General features: G+C 54.5%; 1 protein-coding gene across 2 annotated transcripts in view; it reads left to right on the forward strand.

Moving 5' to 3' along the window:
• The first annotated feature begins 775 nt into the window (after window positions 1-775).
• FLT4 (fms related receptor tyrosine kinase 4) overlaps window positions 776-24,427 on the forward strand; it is a 57,133-nt gene continuing 33,481 nt past the window's right edge. For both annotated transcript variants that reach the window (XM_056502506.1, XM_056502507.1), the window contains exons 1-2: window positions 776-929; window positions 21,426-21,522. In XM_056502506.1, the coding sequence (XP_056358481.1) occupies window positions 872-929; window positions 21,426-21,522 (155 nt within the window). In that variant the 5' untranslated portion in view covers window positions 776-871. The remainder of the gene's footprint in view (window positions 930-21,425; window positions 21,523-24,427) is intronic.

The following is a 24,427-nucleotide window of genomic DNA, read 5'->3' on the forward strand; positions in this document are numbered from 1 at the left end:
CGGGTTTGGTGCGTGCCTGCCAGAGAACCGTGCGGGTCACGCTGAGCGGGGCTGGGGGACAGCGCGGCTGTTCCGTGCTGCTGGCACTGTGCACGCATGGACGGCGTGAGTGCGGGGCCCTGCTGCACCCCCGATGAATAAAGGTGCGAGTGTGAGCGCACCTGAGTGCGTGTGTCTGTGTGCGGGAGGTTCCAGGGGTGTGCGCAGGGCTGTGTGCGTACAGGTGCGAGGTGTGGAACTGAGGGGGTGCACAGGTATGAAGGGGTGTGTGCAGGCAGGTGTGAGATGTGTTCCATCGTGTGTGTTGGGAGCGTGTTTGTGAGCATTCCCTCTGCTCCGAGAGGCCGAGTTGTGCACCCAGGCACGGACGAGAAACAGGCGATGTGCGGGCATTCTCACACAAGTGCGGGGAGACACACGGGGTACACGCAGGTGTGGGGGTGCTCATGTGCCCACGGGTCAGAGATGATGCAGACCCACCCACACGGGCGGGGAACACGCTTGCCCCCCCGAGATGCAGGAGATGCAGACCCACACACACGGGTGGAGACACCCAGGTGTGAAGTGATGCGCGCACCCCCGCTGGTGCGGGGAGCGCGGATTCCCCGCCAGTGCCCGGAGCCGCAGGTGCGCTCCCCCCACCCGCTCTGCCTCCCGCCGCCCCTCCCCGTCCCGCCCCGCCCGCCCGGCGCCCCGAGGCTCGGCGGAGGGCGGCGGGCGGCCCGGGCGGGCGGAGGAAAAGGAAGCGGCCCCGGTGCTCCCCGCCCGCCGCTGCCGCGCGTCGCCGCAGCTGGGGCGCGGCGGGAGCAAAGCTCGGGCGCGGGGCGCTCGCACCGCTCCGCATCGCACGGACCTGCTGGCAGCCCCGGAGATGAGGAGAGTTTGCACGCTGCCCCTCTGGCTCTGGCTCGGCATTGTCTCGGAGTCAGGTGAGCTGCGGGGCTCAGGGTGCCCTGCCCGCTCTGATGCCCGCTCCGCACCTGCGGGCGCGCTGGGGACGGGATTGCTCCGGCGGGACGGGACGGGACGGGACTCGGCGCCTCCGCTCGCGTGTTCCCCAGACCCCGCAGGGACCCGTACTGCCCGCACCGAGGACGGGGTGTGCCGTGCCCTGGCGCTGCCCGTCCGGGCTCCCCCATCCCGGCGGGGACCGGCGCTCCCGGTCCCGGCGACCCCAGTCCCCGACGGGAACTGGCGCAGTCCGCCCTGGAGTGCCCCATCCCCGAGCGGCGCTGCCCGAGCCGTCCCCAACCAGGACGCGCCGCGGTGCCCGCCCGGGTGTCCCCGACGGCTTTGCCGGAGTGCTCGCAGCGACAGGACGGGACCCTGGGGGGACCCGCACGCCGAACTCCAGCCGCGGATGTGTCGCTGCGAGCGGGGAGAAGCCCCACGGGACCCTCGCGGGAGGGATGTCGCTGCGCGGGGACGCGCCCGGCTGGAGGGCAGGCTGGAGGCCAGTCCCTGCTCTGTGTATTTATTTTTTCACGCACAGAGTCATTAATTTGTGTGTGCCGGGGAGGAAGGCGCGAGGAGGCGGGGGTCCGTGCGCGGCTGTCCAGCCTGCCTGTCCCAGCTCTGGTCCGCCTCGGAAGTCACCCGAGGCGGATCCCAGTGAAATGCTTTCCCTTCCCATAGCACTTCTGGGGCAAAAGGCTGTTGGGCAGAGAGTGCAGAACCACGGCAGAGATGGGGCTGCAGGACACCCCACCACTCCCCCAGAGGAGCTCTTTCTTGCACGAGTAAAGCATTTACAGCCCAGATCAGAGCAATACTGAAAAAAAAAGTTAGTAATGGAGAAAGCTCGCAATGTGGGGAGATTGATTTTGGGAACATCAATAGAATTTTCTGTAGCATCAGCTCAGTGACTTGCTATCATCACTGGCATTTGCTGCTATCGTTGAAATGAGCTCACAGGAGAGCTGCAGGTGTGGCATGAACAGCATCACCAACAGTGTCATCGTCAACCTGCTCTGCCCAAAAAGCTGCTGATGGCTCTGGTGTCATGGGGCCAAAGGACACAATGGGCGGCGGAGCTCAAGGGTTGCTCAAGGAGGCTGGGCAGAAAGGAACCTGCTGCTGCTGGCATTGCAGTGGGAGCAACAGTTCAAAGCTCTCTTGTTGTTAGCAATTTGTAAAGCACGGTGTAGCTGCTCCCGGGTTCTTTCATCTGCTGGAGGTGCAGGAGCAGTGCCTGGCAGGCTCTGGCCGGTGCAGCTGTGTGGCCTCGTCGCACAGGGCTGAGCAGAGCTTTGAAGCTCTCGGTGCTGCCTGATTAGTGCAGCGATGAACGGTGATGTGGAGCTCAACTGGGGGATGGTACCATGGGGATTTGCTTCCCCTCCTTCCATTCTGCCAATGAGGACAATTTGTCAGTGCCTAAAGCACCCACAAATTTCTCATTAACTATAATCCCAATGGAGTGCAAATATTTGCTCCCTTTGGATGCAGGGATGTGTGTGTGAGACTGTTCCACCTGTGAAGGATGAAATAATCATCTCATGATTTTCATGAAAGGTCTGTTCTGGCACCATGGTGCCTGTTTAAATGGGCCAGCGTTAGAGGATGCTTTGTGTAAGAGCACAAAACTCTCACACATTCCAGCTCCATGGTGCACCCGGGATGGAGTGGAGCTGGGGAGCTGCCCTGAGCAGGCAGTGAGATGGGGGAACAGGAAGAGATTCAGCCCCAGCATTCTAGATCATCTCTGCCTCTCAGGGTAACCGTTTGTGAACGGTGATGAGACCATGTGCTCCCTGAGCCACCATCCTCTGGACACAGAGCAGTGCCGAGCCCCCCACGGCCAAACAGTCCCGCTGGGGACACTGGCTTGCCGCTTCCACGGGCGTGTGCCCATTGTGGGAGGGAAGGGAAGGCTTGTGCAGGACCTGAGCCGATGGCTTTGGCTGCCGCTGCCCGATCCCTTCTCGGATCACACCGAATTCCCGGCCGGTGCTCGGACAGCCCCGCGCTGTCCGTGCCAGCAGCAACAGTTGCCTGTGCAGCTGGGATTTGAAGCAGTTGCTTTATTGCAAGTAATAAACACGGGCCTTTTCAGCAACACCCTTTCATTCAACAGCCCTGACCGCGCAGGAACCCCACCAGGCTCAGCCCGCAGCGATGAGCCAGGGCCTCCGAGGGGAGCGGCCGTGCAGGGATGGTGGGTGTGCAGGGATGCTGCCCGGGAGGGGACAGGGCAGGGACAGCCGCGGCTGCTGCGCCCTGCTGTCCGCTTAAGGATGATTTCAGACGAGTGAGCTGCAGCTCCCGCCCTGGGGTTTGGTTTGGGCACGCGAGCCCGCGGCTCGCTGCCTGCACAAACACCCACCCGGGCGTCACTGAGCTCAGGCTGACGTCTGGCCAGAGGGACACTCCCCCAGCAGCACAATGTCCCCAGCCAGTGCGAACAGGCTGGACGGGGCTTCCTCCAGTTATCCCGCTCCCCTCCGCCGCCTGTGTCCCGTGGGCTCGCTCCGGGCAGGATCGCTGTCCCCGGGGTTTCTCTTGGCCCCGCGCTGTTGCGGTGTTTTCCGGGGCAGGCGTGGGAAGGGCAGGTGCTCCCAGCCAGCCAGGAGGGAACAGGCTGTTCCCGGCATCCCGAGGCAGTTCCTGGAGAAAGAAGGGGAGAGCGGGATCCCACGGGAACGGCAGCAGGAGGGAGGGGACCGTGGCTAGGGAGCAGCTTCTCTAAAGCCACAGAGGACTCCCACCAAGCTCAGAAGGTTGCCTTGCAGAGCAGGAGGGGGCTCTCGGTGGGTCCCCAGGTCTGTCCAGCTCTCAGCAGCTTTGGGGAGCAAGCTGAGCCCTGGAGTTAGCACCTATCTCACCCACTTTCTCAGCCACTCCGGCTGGCACAGCAGAGGTGACTGCATTCAGCCCGCTGGACTGAAACAGCCCCAAAACAATGGACTCAAGGCTGGAGACTCCTCACTCCCAGTTTGGGGGAGCTGTGCATTTTACCCAGGGAGGGAAGCTGCAATAAGCTGGGGGTGATGGGGAGGTCCTGCAGGTTCAGGGAGAAGCAAAAAGCCCTGGGATGGCCAGACCCTGCAGGCTCCACTGCCCATGGAAGGTGGGGAGCCAGCAGGGCTGGTGGTTTCCATGTGAGGAATGACTAAAGCCACAGGGCTCTTCCTCTAGGAAAGGCAGGCTGGGGCATTGTGACTGAGGGCTGCAAAATCACGGCTCGCCTGGAGAAGGCAGTTCCTGGTGGAATCCCTTATTGGGAGTCCCATGGTGGGAGTCTGGTGGCTCAGCAGCAGTGGAGCTCACCTTCACAGGGCCTTGTGGGTTTGAGATGTTTGCCTGGGTCCATGGGCAGCTGTGCATGGAAAAATACACGGGTTTGCAAGGAGAAAATCCATGGGTGGTTAGTTCAAGCTGCAAGCCTCCTTTTCCCACCTTGGACTGTGAGCCAGAGGTGCCCAGTGCTGTGTTTTGCATTGACCTGCCCCAGCTTTCCCTGCAGCTCCTGCAAATCTCCAGCTGGGCGAGGGGCAGCAGCCAGGTACACATCCCACTCCTGCTGTGTGCTGTGGGGGGATCATGACCTCCTGGTGCATGCCACGGTTTTCTGGGGAGACCAGAGCTGAGCCTTGCCCTGGGCCAGAGCTTTTGTCCTTCATTAGGAAAAGAAATACTGCTGCAGCTGCACTGGCATCTAGTGACTGGTTAAATGAATTCCAGGGGTTTTATTGCCTCTAGCTATCCCAGACCTTTGTTTCTCATTTCACGTTGTTAAAAGAGGGGGTTAGCCAGGTCCCAGGGGGGCTTTTTCTCTTTGGTCAGAGTAGTTCTGATGTTTTCGGCGCAGCATTATTGCCCATCTGCGGTGCCTCATTGTTAAGGCAGAATGGTGGAAGCGGAGGTGGCCTGTGCTCAAGTCGGCGAGGAGGCACAAGCCCCGAGCCCAGCGTGGCCACTCCTTTTGTCCAGCAAATCACTCCATCTCTAGGTGCAAGTTCAGCAGAAGGAGGGTGGAAAACCTGGCTCTGCAGCAGCCGGTGCTGAAACTCCCACTAAGTTTTATAAGCTGAGGATATTAAGTGGGGAGTCTTGGAGTCTCTCCTGGAGTCCTTTCTCTGCTGAGGTAGCAGAAACAGGTTTCAGCCAGTGACTTGCATTTCACCTTACAACTTCTCCCACGGGTGAATTGTTTTTCTTGCTGTGTTTCTGCCCCCTCCTTCCAGGGCAAGGATTCCTCGTGCAGCCTTTGCGGCCAAACCTGGAGGTGCCGTGGGACGGACGTCATGTGCTAATGAGGGAGGATTGGTTTAGGGGGTCAGGAAAAGACTCTCACTGGGCAAAGAGGGAGGACAGGGTGATGGGGAAAGGCAGATTTAAGTGCTGTGGTCTCCTGTATCTGAGCACATAATAACCCAGCAGCTGCTGCTCCCATGCTCGGGTTCTATGCAGTGAAAGGCAGCAAGGACCCCAGAACTGCTCACAAGGACCATGAGAAAGGGGCAAGTGCATTGCAGACTGTCCTGGTCCCTGTTACTACTGGGAAGAGCCCTGGAGTGAGCAGAGAGAAAAAGGAGATGAAATCTTACCTGTCTGCAGCAGCCAGCCCAGGGCTGGTTACAACTCCTGGCAGAGCCTGGAAAACCCCAGTTCTGTTTCAGAGGAACTGGTGAAAAGATAAGATTGACTCTGCTCCTGGTGTAGGTGCATGCAAAGAGAGAAGCGATGGAGCAGGTCACTGATGTTTTGGGACCCATTGTCTCTGTGTGAGGTGTAGCTGCCCACCCATGTGCAGGTGTGGAGGGGTTAAGCCTTCTCCTGGCAGTGACTCCAGCTGGCTGGGCAAGTGCCAGGCAGTGCACCGAGTCTGCCTGCCTTGGTCTGTGGTGCCAGAAACAGACACAGCGCCCAGACTCCATCCCACCACAGCCACACTGCCCTGCCTGGTGAGACCACCTGCTTGGGAGGCTCCAGGGGCCAGGGGATCCCCCAGAGAAGGGTTAAGCAAAGAGGAGCAGTGCCAATGCCAGGCTGGGTGTCCAGGTTCTCCCTTGGTGGAGGTCAGTGGTGGTTCATGGGAAAGGAAAAATTGGCAGCTGGGCCGGATGTCCCTGCATTTCCCCTCTTCCTGCAGCCGCCTGAACGATGTTCCTTTTTTAGCTTTCCTGACGGACAGGAGGAATCTGATGGCGGAAACTGTCACTGGCTGATAACAGTTCAGGGACCCCTTTATGATGGGCGGCACGGCAGGGAGCAGGGCAGCGCTGCCCTGGCTGGGAGGGGACTCCAGGGCTGCCCTTTGCTCCGGGTTCTTGGGGACAGCCAGGCAGGGCACTCACAGCTTTTCCCTTCATGCTGCTCTGTGTAAAAACCCCCCTCAGTACTACTGAAAAGACTCACAAGACTGAGAAGTGATGGTGTGTGTCCATACCTCTGTAATATAGGCTTTTTTCCTTCTTTTTGGTGAGGCATCTGAGCTGGTGGAAAGGGCCATGGATGGGCAGAGGGGAGGCATAGAGTAAAGCCTGCCAATGTCTGAGACCAGGTGAGGCTTTGTTCTCACTGGCAATGAGGATGTGAAGTGCAGCCAGGGCTGGGGTGCTCCAGCAGGAGCTGGGAGTGCTGACCAGTGCCACAAGTTGAGCACACACATCAGTGCTGGGAGCAGATCCCATACAAGAGTGTGCTGTATAAGCAGAAGAACAGAGCAAAGGAGATGTTCCTCCATGTTTTGTCCCCATGGAAGATGGCATCTTCCTAGTGTCTGAGTCATTCTCTCATATGTGCCCATTGTGACCAGCCTCAAAACCACAAAAAGTCCTGAAACACAGCTTGGATGTCAATGTATCCATTGATTTTTGCCTTGCATCTGTGGAGGCCACCAGGCTGCTGCCATACCAGTAACAGCATTGTTTCCATGGAAATTAATGTACTTTAAAAGGGCAGAATGTACAGCAAGACTGTATTTACTCAAGAGCAAGCCCCAAGCAGAGCAGCCCTTACCACTGGCCAGGGCATTGTTCTCTCAGTCTGTGGAATGCCCAGGTTGGCGTTGCTGTGTTTTGCATTGGGATGCAGGATGTGGTGAGCTGGTTCAGCCAGGCTGGGTGGCACAGGGCTCCCACAGACCTGTGCAAAGGCTGTGCCACAGCCTTGCACCTTGAGACCACCACTCCTCTGCTGCTCAGAGTTCTGTGCTCTCTAAGGTGGTGAGAGCTGCACACTCCAAGGTGCGCCTCTGTTTCACTCTTAGCTGAGGAATGTTAAAAATCTCACTGCAAGGTGCAAAACCTCAGCAGGAGCTCACAGGGGTTGTGCCAGTTCTCTCTGAGCCATCCACTGTCTGACCAGGTCACCCACATCAGCATCCATGAATTGCAAGACTGAGGTTTAGGTCATCAAACCATGGTGGTATCTCAGGACCAAATGACTCTCACTTCAGCTGAGTCCAAATCCCTTTTGTGTTTGCTTTCTGTCACCGAACAGCACAGGCAGGGAGACTGGTGCAGAGGGGATTGCTGTATCTGCCCATGTGTGTCCCTGTACTGCTCTCTGTGTCACAGGTGTGTGCAAGGCTGGTGGATGTGGGAAGGAAGCAGGAGCTCCTGCTCCAGTGCACGTTTCAGATGGTCATGCTGAGGATGAGGTACCCTTGGGGAATGACAGGGATTTGCATCTTCCTGGCTATTTTGAGGCAGAAAAGGCAGCAAAATTCATTTTGCAAGTTATTTGTTTAAAGTTATATGTGTTTCTTATGGTATCACTTTCTAGCATGTGTCATTGCAGTGATGAGTTAACTTCCTGCTGTACTTTCCTGGGCAGGAGTCATCTCACCCATTCCCTCACATAAAAGTTTGGTGTAGAGCCCAAGGCATTTGCTCTGCACTCAGCAGGGGGGAGAAAGGCTTTTTTGGAGATGCTCCAACCTGTCCTCACGGGGGCATTGAAGGAACTGGGGAGGTGATGGCTGAGCCAGCTCCCAGCCTGCGTGGTGTCTGCATCCATCTATGATCCCAAGGCTCTGTGCCTCAGCCAGGTTGTATTTAACCCCACAATCTCCCCCTCTTCCTCACTGGCCACCCCAGCTCCCTCTACCTCAGCAGTTTGCAGCTGCTTGAGGGGATTGGCATGGTCTGGCTGAGGGTAAAATCAAAGAGAGCAACATCAAAACAAGTGACGGCCCCAGCCTCAGGAGACAAGGCCAGGAGGAGGCTGGGAGGCAGTGGGATCATGTGGAGTGAGCAGTAGACAAAGGAAGGAAGTTTTTATTACTGGGCCAAATCCTGAACTCCTTCACTTGTATTTAGGCCAATGTCTCAGTGACTTCAGTGGAGCTTGGTCTGAGTAAAGAGAGAAGGAAGAGCTTCAGAATCTGGCCCCTGAGTAATTGTGTCACTTGGGAAGTTTATAAAGAATTTGCAAGCTCACGGTGGCTTTTCTGAGCAGCTGGTGGTAGCCAGCGAGCAGCACCCCTGGCAGCCCCCCTGGGTCACTGTCCCCTTCCTCTCTGCTCCTTCCCCATCCTGCAGCAGGTTCTCCATTCCAGCTGCTGGCAGGACAAGCTGGGGCTTGGCAGACCCTGCAGGGCACAGCGAGGTGCTCTGAGCTGGGCAGTGGCTCTGCAGGTGTATGAAGGTCTGTCTGTACCTTCACCAGACTCATGAGACCCGTGGAGGGTTTTGGGGTCCTCCATCATCATTCTGAGTTACTGAGGCATTGAGCTCTCCATGAAGCAGGGAAATCTGTGAAAGGTTTACTGGTTTTTATTTACTCCACAAAAAAGCACAGGGCTGTGTAGCAGAGCCTGGAAATTCCCCCACTAACTTCCCAAATTGATTGAGGGCACCCTGTATGTTTGGATAGACATTTGTGTGCTGACAGTGAGGTTCAGTTCCAGGCTTAGCTTTCCATCTGTAACTTGTTTTCCCCATTTCTGAAGTACTGATGTCCACTGAGATGGATGTTAGATGTAGTGACCTAAAAAATAAATACTGACATAAGTGTGGGTCGAGCCAGTAATTTCCATGAATGACAGTAAATCTTGACATTTACTGAGGCAAGAAAGTTGGGCACCAATGGTGGTTTATACTCAGATTTGGGAGCTGCCAGCTCAGGGCGATGGCAGTGAGTGAAATCACAGCCAGCAGAGGTGATGGCATCCAGCGCCCACAGAAATCCATCACTCACACCCTGCCTCGTCCCAGCCCCAGCAGAGTCCCCAGAGGGGCATAACTGGATCTGAGTGGCCATCAATCCTTCCCCACACTGCAGCCCCTGGCCTTGGGGAGCAAAGGGCAGAGGTTTAACAGCATGTCCCACACCATGGGAGATGCACACATCCACACCAAGGAGATCACTCACCAAGCAAGCAGTGCATGGTCCTTGTGCTGGCATGAAGCACAGGGGAAGAAACTGCCTTTCCTCTGAAAGGACTTACCTGGTAATGCCTTGTAAAGCAATTTAGGTAACAGAGTGTGCATCTGGGCCTGGTGCCTCCTCACAGGGTTTGTTGGCTGGTGCCAAACTGTCAGACTTGGCAGGTCCTGGGCTGTAAGTGCTGGCTCTGGCAGCACTGCTGATGCTGGGATGGGATCAGGGCATATCCTGGTCTTTCATCTCCTCTCTGTGCCGTGACATTTCAGTGTGCAAGGCAAGGCAATTGCACCATACCCCGTAGTGCCTGTTCTGGGCAGGCAGGAGCAGTCCCAGGATGGGGCTTGGGTGACTGTTGCAGTGGGATTTTCCTCACCATGTTTGCTTACTCCTGTGCTACAAGGGCTGACAGAGTCACCACTGTTAGTGCTGCACTGGGTGTAGAGTGGTGCCCACAGTTTAAACACAAGGATGGAGTTTGATGTTCCTCAAAGCCCCTGTACTGTAGGGAAGCAGGAACCTTTCCAGTGATGTTGGTCACACCAGGATTGTGTCCAGCCCGAGATGCAATCCCTGCTGCCAAGATGCCTGCTTGCCCAATGTTGCCCCTCCACAGCATTCAGCATTTCACAGTATTTATGGCTGTACCTCACCCTTAGCTGCTTAGACAAATAAAGCTTGATGCAGCCTGAGGCAGTTAATCCCTGGCTCTCCAGCCTCCCAGCAATAACAAGGAGTGGGTGGCATTTGAAAGAATGCACTGGGGGAGAGGGGGAGTGCTGGGATCTAGTTTTTATATGGAGGGGGAAATCCAAGCCTGCCTTCATTGAAGATAAGCGCTGTGGCTGGGCTGAGCTCTGGCTCAGAGGTTTTAGTGGTGATAGAAGGCAGGAGACTCCGTGTTGCCCCCATGGTAACCTTTGCCAAAAGAAAAACACTTCTTAAAACAATAGTGATTTAAAAAAAAAAAAAAAAAAAAAAAAAAAAAAAAAGAAAAGAAAAATAAACAGGACCCCACATGAACTTAGGAAACCTGTTCTGGCATAAAGAGAGATGTGTATGATGAAATGAACCTGAGTGGCACTTGGAAGGACTCTCATTTCTGGGAGTGGGGAAAGGCCAGTGTCTATCCTGGCCCTTTTGGTCCAGTATGGTGCCCAAACACCCCTACACCCATATTCCCCTGTGTGTGTGGACCAAGCCAATGTGTCCTTCCTTCAGCCACACCTTGAGTTCCCAGGGGCTGGAGGGGCCATCACCAGCCTTGCCCCATGGCTCTGAGCATGGAGTACCTGATGGTGCCAAGCAGGGAGAGCTGGGGAAGTGGCATGTTGCTCCTCCAGCAGCATTTCCCTGTTGGTACTTGTGCTCCTTGGCTGGAAGTCATTAGCATGTGTAAACGCTTCCTTCCCATCGCGTCCGCTTGCGTGCTCTTCCCACTGCGCTGCGTGGAAGGGAAGCACCTTGGAGCAGGAAAACAACAGTCACAACTGCACACCAACACAGAGTAACCGTGTTTATGGAACCTGGTCACCCTGCTGTAAGCTATTTTTGAAAAGCAGAAGGAGGTTTAGCTTGTTGGCCTTCAAATAGAGCCAGAGTCATACACTGCCATTTAGGCTGGGCGTTTCATTGTGGGAATTGTGCTGTGATATACAAAGTGTGACATTTCCAACTCAGCCTTTCTTGGAAGGGAATTAAATTAGTTTCATAGCTGCACAAGGGGTGTTATGTGGAGATGAAGAGAGAAATCTGTGCAGATGTTAAACAGCCAACTAATCTCAAGTGACGCGAATGCCCCAGTACACTTTGGCTCTCAGAGATGATGATTATCATCTCCTGCTGCAGCGGGTCCTGCCTTGTGGTCACAGCTCTGTGCCAAGAGAAACTGAGAGCGTGTGCATCTGTAACTTGCCATCAATGCCCTGGACAGCCCCACAGGGACAGACTTCCTTCCACTGCCCTCAGTTTCTGCATCTTCAAATCTCTTTGCCCAGCAAAGAACAGGTGGGATCAGTGACCCAGGGCTGAGCTAAAGCCCAGCAAGGGGGGAGAGCTTTGCTGTGCTCTTTAGAGCCCATCCCTTCTGGGGATTCTGCAGAGAACTGAGTAAGATTTCATTAACCACATCAGGGTTTGGGCAGCTCTGGCTGCTTTCAGGAATGGCAGAAAGCCAAGCTGAGCTGTGCAGTGGAGGGCTGGAATTTCTTATCTCCTATGTGCTGTAGGTGCATTTTCCCCAGGGATCCCACCTCCCGTCCTGCTCGCGCTCAGGGCTCTCAGATCTGCAGCGAGCGCTCAGAACTCCTCCGTCAGCCCTGCTTGTGTCTGACCTCGTACCTGAGCCTTCCTTCCTCTGCTGCTACCTCTGATGACTAATTCTGCTTTGAAGAGTGTGTGCCTGTGATCTCCCTGGCTCCCCTCGTGCCCACCCCACCCAGGGTCGTGCTGATGCTCGTGTGTGCACGTGCAGGTGTGCACGGAGAGGCTGCGCAGCGAGCAGGGCTCGTGCTCCCCAGGCAGCAGCTCTCTCTATGCCCCTATCACTCTTCCTTTTGCTTTATTATTATTATTTTTAGATTATACTCAGTGCATGAAACCCCCTCTTTGATAATCAGGAAGTTTAAATTCCTCCTGCATTTCGCTTGTGCTTCCTACTTTCTGCACCCATCCTCATCTAATGCAGCTTTTTCATGTTGCATTGGCTCTGGGCTAAATTAATTTTCTTTGTTCCCTGTGTGCCTATAATTAGAAGGAGTAAGGATTCCTCCTTTCTTGCACCAGTACATATTTTTCCAAGCCAGAGCAGCCCAGTTTCTGCTGCCCTACCCTCTGTGGCTCAGGCAGGGGTGGAGGTACATAGAAGCTGTATGCCAGCCTTCCAGTGAGCCTGGAGCACATGGGGAGTTGAATGCAGGTTTTCCAAGGCCAAGTAATCATCTGATTGCAAAACTATTTTTTCCCCCACTTACCCTGTTTATCAATCAGCCTCTCTTGCACCCTGCAGCTGGAGATCAACTTGAGGGTGGGCTGTGCTGCAGAGAACAGGCACTGCCAGCTCCAGGGCAGCTGTTTGGTTTGAGGGCTCTGAGTTGATTTCAGTTCACAGCTAAGTAGCAAACATCTGGATGCAGACTCCAGGGACATGAAGATGGAGAAGCAGGTCTTTTCCACTTGGTCCATTGTCTCCCAGCACAGCTTGCAGACCCCTGAAGAAGCCCAGCACAGTCAGTCTGGAACAGCAGGCTGGGCAGGAGGCAGGAAGGGCACCCCAGGCTTTGCTCACAGGGGGAAACCTGCCCTGAGTGGGTACAGGGTTTTTTCAGTGTCCTACTCAGTCTGTCCATAAACCAATAGTCTTGGGAAGAGTTAAATTTCAAAGACCAGCAATTAAGCCCACACACATCAAGGAAAAAGCAAACCTGTGACTTGTTTTTTTCTTTCCAAATGCTACTGCCCTTTTCTCTCCATGCTCAGTGCTGACCCTTCGGGCTCTGTCTGACTTCCAGGTCAGCTGCCTCTGCCTTCTCATCTCCCAGTGAGAGTTGGATGCTGAGGCCTCACGTGGCTTGAACTCCATCTTCCCCCAACAGCACACCTGCAGTTTGCTTCAGCAGTTCACCTCAGCCTCTGGAAATGGCTCATGATGGAGCTGTAGTTGATGTTGAATCTGAGTGGATCTCTCTCCCCTCTCTCTCATGTTTCTCAGGCTTTTCCCTTCCTCTGTGTTCATGCAGCAAAGTCCAGGTACTGTGAATGGAAGCCTCTGCCCAGGTGCTGAAACTGGTCTTGGCTTTGCCTGGACTGCCAGCAGCCTCAGCATGGGCAGCTGGAGCTCTGGGAAAGGGGATGATACCCTGGCATGGACAGGAATACCCTGGATGTGCCCCCTCTGTTATGGCAGTGGGTGGTCTAGAGACTCCTGGCCCTGGATGTCTCACCTGGATCATGGTGTGTAAGAGCTGGTGGTGACTTGTCTTCTGGGAACTTATCTGTCTTTGGGAATCTCTCTGTGGGTGTCCCACAGTGGAAAAGTCCACAATGTAGCTGAGTTTCTTGAAGAGGTACTTGGTCATCTGCCTCATATCTCCATCAGGTGTAAGAAGCAGGGAATTGTAATTTCATTCCATCATTTCTCTTTAATCACTGATGGGCTGCCATTTCTTCTCAGTGGCCAAAGCTGTGTCCTTAGGGTTCCATGGGTTTGTACCCACTGCTGCCAGAGGTACCTCAGCCCAGCAAAGCCCCTGGGGTTACACCTGGATAGTCACGGGGTGGAATTAACCTCTGCAATGGTCAGGCAACTCCTGAGCAATCCCAGACAGATGAACTGGAGGGAGCAGCAGTCCTGTCCCACAGATCCCAGGGCCCACAGCGGGGTGTCTGTCCCTAGCCCATCCTGGCCATCATTGCCAGGATTTGTGCTGGCAATACCGTGTGCCAAGTAGTGAATTTGGACCAACACTTGTTTTCTCACAAACTGTGGACCATGCTTTGCATCCCTTCAAGTCAGAGATGCAATGAACGGTGCTAATTGCTGATATCAGTCCCCTAAAACCATCAGATCCCTCTGCTCCTCGTGCGCCAGGTTAATCACACCCTGCTGGGGCAGAGAAGGTGAGCAGGGCAAGGTTTTGAAAGAAGTAAATTAAAACGGGAAGAGAAGCAACCTGACAGTCCTTAAGATGCAGGAGGATAATTTTAATTGAGTTTTGCAAGGGTTTAGCCGTGCAGTTAATAGGGGCCACTGGAGGAGGGCTGGTTATGTATGCTAAGCAGGACAGCTCGCCCAGGGCTCCTGCAGAGCCACGGCAGTGGTGGAGTGGGAGCTGCCACAGGCGTTTGGGTAGGTCTGAGGATTTCTGCCCCTTAGGGAGTGAATCCTGTGGACAGAATAGGTCCTGTTCCTGTCTGAAGATGCTGGGCCCCCCCTCCCCTCCCTGCGCATCCCGCTGAGCCGGAGCTGCCCTCTGAAATGTCAGCGAGAGGAAGCAATCCTTGGCTTGTTAGTTTCTACAAGGAAATAAAACACACAGATGGTTCGAGCATCCTCTATCTCAAAGGCAGGAAAAGGATTCTCCGGGCAGGAGCAGGCAGCCAACAAACGCGGAGCGATCCAGGGGATGGAGGACCAAACAAAGCGGCGTCTGGCCAGCCCTGCCCGCAGCAGCGAGGGCGGGCGGTACCAGGGGAAAGCAGCGCTGTGATGTGCCGGAGCGGGGAAAGCTGCGCTCTGATGTGCCGGAGCGGGGAAAGCAGCGCTGTGATGTGCCGGAGCGGGGAAAGCTGCGCTCTGATGTGCCGGAGCGGGGAAAGCTGCGCTCTGATGTGCCGGAGCGGGGAAAGCTGCGCTCTGATGTGCCGGAGCATCCCGCCCGGAGCGAGGGCAGCGCACAGGCGCTCCCCCGGGACCCGGGCCGGCTGCTGACAGCACAGATCCTGCAGGGTCTGCAGGGTGGCCCCGGCTGACCCGCTGCCCCCGGCCGGACATGCGGCTACCTGACACGGGCTAACTTTGGCTCGGGACGGAGCCGCTCGGGGAGGATGGGCAGGGAGAGGAAAGACGGCAGGAGACAGAAATGCAAACATGGCCTGACAGCCGTGGGGCAGGGGGAGGGGAGGAGGAAAGAGCGGGGTAAACCTGGCAGGATGGAGCAGGAAACCGGGCTGGAGCGAGCAGGGCGATGGTGAGATAGTGCTTCCTGCCGAGGAGAGCGGCAGACACACAAACACTCCGGACAGGCTGAGCCCTCTCTGGGATGCTGTGGGATGATGTGCTGGCAGCAGCCGGGGCACAGCAGAGTCCAAAACCAGGTGAGAGCTGCTCAGCATTGGGTGTGGCCGTGCTTTGCTGCCCAGGGCAGCTGGCTCGGAATACCCCGGTATAAATCCCTGCCTGAAGGCACCAAGGGACCAGGGACACACCGTGACTCTGCTCAGGACAGTCCATCTCTTTTGAAAGTGGCTTCTGCTTCTGAGCTGCTCGGTTCCTGTTCCCTGATGGATGCCCAGCTTGGAAGACAAAATGTTGAAGGAGCCCAGAGAACTTGTGCCTTTTTTTTGCCTCCTTACCCATCAGTGCAGGTGGTTATGAGATACCAGAAAAGAACCAGTAAATTAAAGTTTATCAGCCATGAGAGGCTAAAGAGACCTGTTGAGGTGCATGCACTGAGGCCAAGCAGCTTTTTGGACTGAGGCCTCTTTGGCCAGAGCACCAGGCACTGGATGTGCAGCTGTGGAGTGCCAGGGGCCGGGGAAGCAGGGTGGAATGCCCAGCCTCAGGGTACTGCTGCTCTGGCCGTGCCTTCTGCTTGTGTTGTGACCTTGCTGCTGTCCTAATTGAAGCAATGGAACATTTGATGCTTTGGGAATGCCCTCGCAAACTGGTGAGGATACAAGCCTGCCCCACTTTGATTTGGTGTTGTTTCAGGACTCTGAGGTCCATGGATGAAAATTTGTAGACCAAAGAAGCAATGCCTTGGCATTGGCACTGCCCACTGTGAGAAGGAGAAGGTGCTGCCCAGGGTCTGAGTGAGCCCCTGGTGTGGTTCAGTGGTGTGGCTGGGACTGTGATGCTGCTGTAGTACACCAGGATTAGAAGGGCTGGTCCTGCACTGAGAAGCACAGCCCTCCTGTTTAACCCTTCTGAGGCTGGTCTGAACTGAGGGTCAACCCTGAGTTATGGGACTGGGAATATCTTCCACGAACCCATAAAAGAAGGGGTCTGCTCTGTTTGTCCTTGTGCATATGCATCATTTGGGGATGATTTTCAGTTTTTTATCATCACCTTATTTTCATTTGTTCACTGCTTGCTCATTAGCCTGTTTCCATCTCTGTTTTCCTCTCACCTTCACTGTGGACCTGGGTGGTTGTCACCCTCCCCTGGCAGTCCTTGGGCACAGGCTGCTGGGCAGAATCTGCTCTGTTTTGGTGTCAGTGCCCACCATGGTTTGGGGCTCAATCTGCCTGCTGTGAGGCTGGAGAGGACACCTGGTATTTCATCCCTACCTCAGCTGGAGCCTGCTGTTTATTTCTCAGCCTCATGTGATATCACATCTCTCTGCAAAACAGGCCTTCCTCCCTGCTGGAGAGCACTGGGAGGAGGAAGAGGAGGAGCTGACAGCCCTACTTCAGATTTCCCCTGCTGCTCTGCCAGCTGCCTGCTCCCTGTGTGACGTGGCACTCACACTTTGCTGCTCCAGCCCACAGTTGGATGCTTGCCCCGTGCATGAGAACAAGTCACTCTATGGGGGAACTTCAGCCCTGTAGGTGGGAATTTGGCCTGGCTCTGCCTCCAGCACATGGGCTTCCCACATGTCTGTGGGCAACCACAGGTCCTCCAGCACAAGGGCAGATGGGGAATTGCAACTGGAGCAGGGGGGCAAAATGGCACCTGAGGTGCCAGAGTTAGTTCCTGTGGGGCACATGCAGTTTTGCCAGAAAATGCTGCTAATTCAGACAAGTCCAGCCTGGAAAGCAGGAGAAGAAGTCTGCAGAAAGAGCAGAACAAAGCTTCTCCTCCCTCTGCCCCAGTGCTAGCTACTGCTGCTCTTTTGAATGGTCCCTCTTGGCCAGAGAGGTACCAGATTTTCCTGATGGCTGTTCAGGAGCAGAGCTTTGCTCACACAGTGACTGGTGCAAACAAAATTTCTCTTTTTAGAAAGTGTCCACATCTTGAGTTCCTGCATTGCCGTGTTGGACAGATGCTCATGGATGGGGAATTTTTGTCTGAAAACAACAGAGGTGGAGTTATAGCAGTGTCAGGGGGGCTTTGCTCGGGGAAAGGACACTCTTTTTTCCTTTCCAGCCTATCTTTAGCCATGGTTCAGCACTGGGGTGGGCAGCTGGGCTGGGTATGCAAGGTGCAGGGAGACAGCAAGCTGGACCAGCTTTGCTTTGTGCATGTTATCCTGCAGCTCTCACAAGCTCTCGCCAAGGTGTGGTTAGCTGGGGACATGTGATGGCTGCGACCAGAGCGATCCAGCGCCAGGGAAGGAAGTCAGCGAGAAGGACAGAGTGTGAACAAAATCCCTGTCCGGAAAGGCGCCCCGTTAATCAGTCAGCGGGGCCAGCTCAGCAGAGAGGGAGGGAAGGGAAGCAGAGAGGGGCTGGGGGGGTGTGTGGGGCTGGGGGAGGATCCGGTGCAGGGCTTCCTGTGAGTGGGAGCAGACGGAGAGCAGGAGCTGTGCTGTGCCATCCTGCACCAAACCATGCTCTGCCTTGTCCCACACTCAGCTTTTGCTCTGTTCCCAAAGCCACAGCTCGTGTGGCAGTGCTGGCTCTGGCACTGATGCTGCTCTGCAGGGATTTAGCATCTGCAGCCATCACAAGGCAAAACCAGGCTCCACACAGGGCTTTCCCACATGCCCAGGGGCGCAGAGGTGAGGCCAGGCTGAGAGATGCCTGGGGTGGAGAGCACTTTCCAGGGTGAACATGACTTTCCCACGAGGCAGGGCGAGTCCTGGATGCAGGAGGCAGCTGAGAGCAGCAGTGAAGGAGGTAGAGGGCCCTGAAAATGAAGCAGCCAGCAGTGATAAGGGCCTCAGTGCAGCCTGGCCCCTTTCAGAGCCACGTGCTGCCAGATCAAGGCAAGGAGAGCTGCTGGGAAACGTGCTTCTCTGGGAATAGACAAGGTGTGACTGGCTGTGGGATCCTGCTTCCTCTCACTGCATCCCATCAATCCCCCTCTGTTTATTTTAATATCCTGCTGCCAACTTACTTGAAAAAAGCTGCAGCCATCTTGAAAAAACAAAGCCAGAGCTGCTGCATGCCTTTTTAATTACATTAATGCTCTCCCTGTGCAAGGGCACAATTGGGTGTGCGGGAGAAAGAGGGAGCTGCTTGGAGGGCTGAGGAGATAAAGCACCAGAGGGGTTGGAGGTGGGGAAGGAGGGACTCAGAGGAGAGGAGACACTCCATGCTCTGGAGACATCTCCTTCGCACCCTGGGATTTGCCAGAGACACAAACCATCTGTGTGTCGGTTAGCAGAGATTTAATGGCCAAACCCAGCACCAAGTTCAGTGCTGGGGAGAGCAAAACTCAGGAGAGGGCCATGGCAGGGCACATGCTCCCTCAGGGAGGGAAAGGGCAAGGCCAGCAATGGGGTGGATCCATCTGGCAAGCACAGAGTGATAGAGAAATTTTGCAGGGAAAGCTGATGGCTTTGAAGATGATTTTGCAGGCTGGGAATAGGTCTGTACATCCCTTTGCCTGTCCTGGATGCCATGGGTGGCTCTGGGCATCGGCATCCTGAGATGCCAGGCTTAGTGCAGGGCATCAGCGTGAGCCAGTGCAGGGAGTCCCCAAAGTTCCCAGGAATCTGGGGCCAGTGAAGAGGCTGGATGGCCACAAGAGCTGGCCAGCAGTGCTGCCAGCAGCAGGAGTGTCCCCAGCCCCGCGCCACGGTGCTTTCGGAGTGAGCAGTGGTTCCTTTTCCTGTTGTACTCACCGAGGGCCATGGACAGGATGCATCTGCAGGAATCCCACAGCCCTAACCTGCACAGATCGTACTTTTCCTTTTTTCCCCTCCACCCCCTGGTGTTGTTTGCTAACAGGTCACCAGGCAGCACGTGAAGGGAGGCAGGGGGTTATTTCTGCCATTGTCCTGCTCCCCCCAGCCCCAGTGATGGGCACAGCATTAGCCAAGAGAGTTCTGCCACCTTGGCACTAATACAATGGTTCAAGCAGAGGGCCCATGCCAGTTTTAAGATCTAATTCAGAGCCTGTTGCAGCCATAAGCTCAGTGCCTGAGCTGTCCATGCCAGGGTTTTGGGGATTACCTTTCTGCTTGCTGCCCCCGAGCACAGATAGGATGAGAGGGTTTGCTGTCCCCAGCCAGCCCATGCAAGCCCATTATCTCCTGCATTTTGGGCTGAGCCCTGTGGGGGTGGCAGGCACCCCCAGCTGCTCCCTGGGACGATGGACAGGGAAGCTGTGGCCATCTGGAGAGCAGTGTTTGCACTGGGATAAGTGTGTCCGGCATTAATAGGAAACGCAGCTTAGGAGACAGATTCCTTCCCCCGCCTCCTTTTTTTAATAAACCTTGTTACATTTTGAAGGGATTTTACAAAAAATGCGGTCATTTATTTTCACAGCCCCGGGGCACATTTTTTCTGTGTGACATCTGCGGTCCCCTCCATCGGGGAAGGGGAGGCTGGAGGCACAAGGCGGGGTGTCCTCCGTGGTGGCCGAGCACCACGCAGCCCAGGGACCACAGTGACACCGTGTGTGCTGAGTGACAAGTGGTGGCTGCTGTTAGAGGGAGAGGTGTGGAGGCGGCAGACACGGGCCAGCCCTGCCCCTGGCTGGGTGGCGAGTGGAGGGCAGGGAGGAGATGGCGGGGGGAGATGGCTGCTGTCACCCTGCTGTTGCCATGGGGGCAGCCATGGGGACAGCCATGGGGACACCAGCTCGGAGCGTGCTCGGGCGGGAAGGAAGCGGAGAACAATTGTGGAGAACAAGGGCTGGCAGCGCTGGCGGTGCCGCTCCGCACGTCCCTCGCTGCGGGTCCCCTGCAGCCTCTGGGCACGGGGGCTTCTCCAGCCTGGATCCCCGTGCCACCCCTGTGGCTGAGAAGCTGGTGGCCTCCTGAGTCAGGGTTCCCCATAGAGAAACATTCCTAGAATCACTGGATGATTGAAGCTGGAAAAGACTTCTAAGATCATCAGGCCCAGCCCTTAACCCAGCACCACTGTGTTCACCACTAAATCGTGTCCCCAAGTGCCACATCCACGTGTCTTTTGAACACTTCCAGGGATGGTGGCTCTACCACTACCCTGGGAAGTCTGTTCCAATGCCTCACCACCTTTTCAGTGTAGAAATTTTTCCTAATATCCAATGTTAACCTCCCCTGGCACAACCTAAGACCATTTCCTCTCATCCTGAGGCTCTCAGCCTGTAGTCCTCAGGACACAGTTTTGGAGGAAAGGTTTTACAGATGCTTGTGAAAAGCATGCAAACATGACATCCTTGAGACCTCTCCAACACTGACAGATCTCTCATACCTGCATTTGAATGCTGCAAGGGAAGGAAACAGACATACACAGAACATAGTTGCAAAATACCTCATGTTTTTGTATAAAGCCAAGTTAGCAGCATATTTTTGCATTCTTTTCTTCCTTAACATTTAGCACCTACCTGAGTCACAGCCTCACATTCTATAACATTTTTCCCCCTATTTCTGGTTAGTTTGCTTGTTTTTGCAGTCAACAAGACTTCTGAATTATCTCACATCTCCAGAAGCTGGAGTTTTAAGATAAAGATCATGGAGTAATGACAGTCGACAACAATGTGCTGAGAAAAACAGCAGTAGTCTCTGAGGGTAACCGGTACTTCGAGATGTTTTGTCCATGAGGAGCTCACTGAGGGTGCGTGTCTGGCATGCCAGAGATGCAAACACACAAAATGTGGGGCTCTCCTTAAAAAAAGCTGGAAGAAGAGCATGATAATGTTTAACTGCCTGTCCCTGAGCCTGGATAATTTCACTCCTGGAATGCCTGTCCAGTGGTACAGGGAAGGGGGCTGCTGCAATCCACAAAGGTTGGTCCCAGTCAGGTGAATACACCTGAGAGTGTACCACAGGAGAAGGGCATTCCATGAATGCCTCTTGCCTCTGGAGAGCATCTCAGTACAAACACATCTGTGGTATTTGGGCATCCCTGATTTGTCCCCCTGATTACAGAAAACTACATGTGTATGGAAAAATCTCCTGCCAGACTCCCTCCCATTAGCAGAGGGGATAATTTCAGAGCCCTAGTCCAAGCAAGCCCAATATCATTCACCTGGTGTGGAATGGCCACAGTTGAATCCCCCAATTTCTGGTCTTCCTTCCTTTTTCTGGCCCTCATCCATGCTAGGCTGTCTGGCCCTGGCCCAAGAGCTGAAGAGCTGCTCACTGGAACCAGGGCTTCAGGCAAACCTTTTGTCCCACTGATCCAGCATTAAGTACCTTGTAGGAGCAGACCCCAAGGAGATGTTCTCTTCCAGAGCCTTTGCCCCTCTCTGGGCTCGTGGCACCAGGGTAGCTGCTGCCCCAGGCTGGGCCCAGGCTCGTGGATCTCTGCATTGTCCCCTCTCTCTTTTCTCTCCACAGATCTGGTGAGCAGCTATTCCATGACCCCTCCTACTCTGAGCATCACCGAGGAGGAGCACGTCATCAACGCCAAGGACACGCTGACCATCACCTGCAGGTAGGCACCAGCCAGGGTGGCTCTGTCCAGACTGCTCTGACCTGGTGGGTGTTGGAGGAGCAGGCAAGGAGAGCCCACCAGGGACACCTTGGCTGCAGTACTCCTGCAAATTATGTCTGACTGCAAATCTTCTACATCCCACAAGTGTGAATTCATCTAATTAATTGAAAAAGAAGCAAAAGATGTCTCAGAGGATTCAGTGATAACCTCTGCTGTAGTCTTTCAGAGAAGAAGAAAGACAAAGAAACATTTTGTGTGATTTGATAGCTTTGTTGTAAGCTCTTCAGGGAAACTGGTCTTCCTGACTCTCCCTGTCTTTCTCTGATGTTGCTTATTCTCACCTCGCTGGGACCACTGAGATTGAAGTTCTGGTTTCTAAATCTAGTGGGACATTTGGGGGACACTGAGAAATATCCATGGGTGAAAGCAAGGCTGCACTTAGTGGTGGCTATGAGAGGCCTCCAGCTTTTCTAGGAAGATGGGATTTAATGCTCTCCCTTTATATAAGTGGGTGAAAAGAAGCCCCAGTCAGGCCAGGTGAATAACCATGAGAGGAGCCGGAGAATCTCTGGCTGTTTTGGACACTGTGGCTCTGAGAAGGTGGTGTGTCTGAACTGATTTATCTATGCTGGGACACTTGGCTGTGCATGTTTTCTGGACTGCCTCCTGTTTCAGAAAGAAGAAAAAAAAAAAAAAAAAGAAAGGCATAAACAAGTGGGAGAATTTCCCAAGGTCAATTTTCCTGGAGTTTCCCTTCAGCAGCTGAAAACAGATCCATGCTTGGGATCTGAATGCTGGGTCCAATGGGGATCTAAATTCAGCGTGGGCCTCAAATGGGTGTTTCTCAGTGTTATATATAACCACGGAGCAATTACTGCAAACACTTGGCTGGCATTGTGTTCATGTCATGTCACAAACATATTTAACTTTTCCTGGAACAGATGGCATTGCTTTTCCTTTGTGAATCAGTTCATAACCAAGGGAGAAGGACAGAGGAAAGGTTGTTGATATTAATTACTGAACTGATTTCACTTGCTCTAGGAAGCTGAGTGGTTATGAGCTTGTTTTCATCTGGTGACTTGAAAAGCCATCGTGTGCTGAGATGTAGGAAATGTGTGATTTGGAGGTGTGTCTGTGACTGCCCATGGGGAGCTGTGGTCATCTATAGAGCCACAAAGAGCATAGAGGAGAAGGGAATTTGGGGATTCCAGTGCTCTGCCTGGTACTTTTATTCACAGAGGGATGTGGGAACTGACACTCTCTATTAAAACCTTGGAAGAGGTGAGATTCAGTGAGGATATTCTGAAGGAGCTTAGAATCAGGGCAGACCCCTTATCAAGAGGGGCCCAGAAAGGGACACAGAAAGTGCTTTCAAGACTGTTGTCTATAGATTGAGCCAAGGTTAAAGGACATAATAAAGTTAGAGGTGAGGTAAAAGAAAGTGTCTTCTGCAGCTGTGAAAGACTGGCCAGCTGAAGAGCACAGGACCATCTGCAAACAGCACTAAAACCCACGGACCCTCTGCCCATATTGCTCTTTGGCTGCTCCTTGCCTCTGCATGCTGATGTGCTCCTTGGGGCTGTGCTGTGTCCTTCACACCATCTGCAGATAGATAAGTCTCAGTATCTCCTACATGGCTCAGAGTGTTTCCCTTTTCCTTCTGAGCTCTCAGTCCTCTGTTTGTCTGTCTTGAGGAGAGGGCTTTGACTGTGGGACACTTCCTTCATTTGAATGAAGAGTAAATCTTTCCTGGTCCCTGGATCTCTAATTACACCCAGCTGCTTCTCCAACCTCTTCTCTGGCCCATGGCCCACCCTGGGAAGACCTGGCTTGTGTTAATGGGAGCTGAAGGGAAAAACATGCAGACCACCAAGAGAAGAGGCAAAGGAGAGGATGGTGGGGCAGGGTAGGGCAGAAACAAATACAAAATCAAATCCAGGATCCAGGGATTTCCTGCTGAGCATCGTGTTGGAGGTGACTTCAGTTTGACCCTGGCCTTCCCTTGAGAGCAATGTCCTCTGGCTGCTCTTCGAGCTGCCCTGGAGCCAGGAGTACAGGATTGCTTGAAGCAGTGCTTCAGCAGAAAGATGAGCTCAAAACCCCCGCGTGAGACTCCCTGGAGACCTTTCAAGCTTCACCCACCGAGCGTGAGAGTCCTGCAGCCAACTGTGCTCTCAGGCTCCCTCGCAGCAGCCGGGATCTCAGACATCCACAGCTCTGCAGCCCTGCTCCTGCTCACAGCCCACCAAGCCTCATGGGGGAGCAGAGTCTGTGCCACGGGATAAGCAATGCCTCTGGATACCCAAAGGCACAACACACAAGGAGCCACTAGATGCTGGGGCTCTGCTTTTGCAAATGCCAGCACATGCAGTCCTGTTCCCTTGTCACCCAGCACAAGGCACCCTTGAGAGGCCCAGACAGAGCAGGGCACCAGTGCAGGAACATTCCCCAAAACAGAGATTGTGCCAGGGCTGGCTGAGAGCCCCAGGGATGTTTTCATCCAGGCATGTGGAAGAACAGGGGGAAGGGGCTGCTGCCCAAATGGACAGTGCAGCTTTTATTAGCTCCCATTCCTAGAAGGAAGGAAAGAATATTGTGAATCTCTGCATTCATGAGAGAGCTTGTGCTGTTCCAGCTCATGAGCATTGGAGCAAATCCCACAGGAGCCAGCTGCACAACAGCAGAAACCTCCAGAGAAATTAACCTGGTCCTGGCTGTGGCATCCCATCCCATCCCATCCCATCCCATCCCATCCCATCCCATCCCATCCCATCCCATCCCATCCCATCCCATCCCATCCCATCCCATCCCATCCCATCCCATCCCATCCCATCCCATCCATCTTGCAGGTGCTGGGCACACAGGTGGGGAGCAAACCAAGAAAAAGAAGGTCAAGGATGTCCTT

This window comes from Oenanthe melanoleuca, chromosome 13, assembly GCF_029582105.1.
Source record: "Oenanthe melanoleuca isolate GR-GAL-2019-014 chromosome 13, OMel1.0, whole genome shotgun sequence".
NCBI lineage: Eukaryota > Metazoa > Chordata > Aves > Passeriformes > Muscicapidae > Oenanthe > Oenanthe melanoleuca.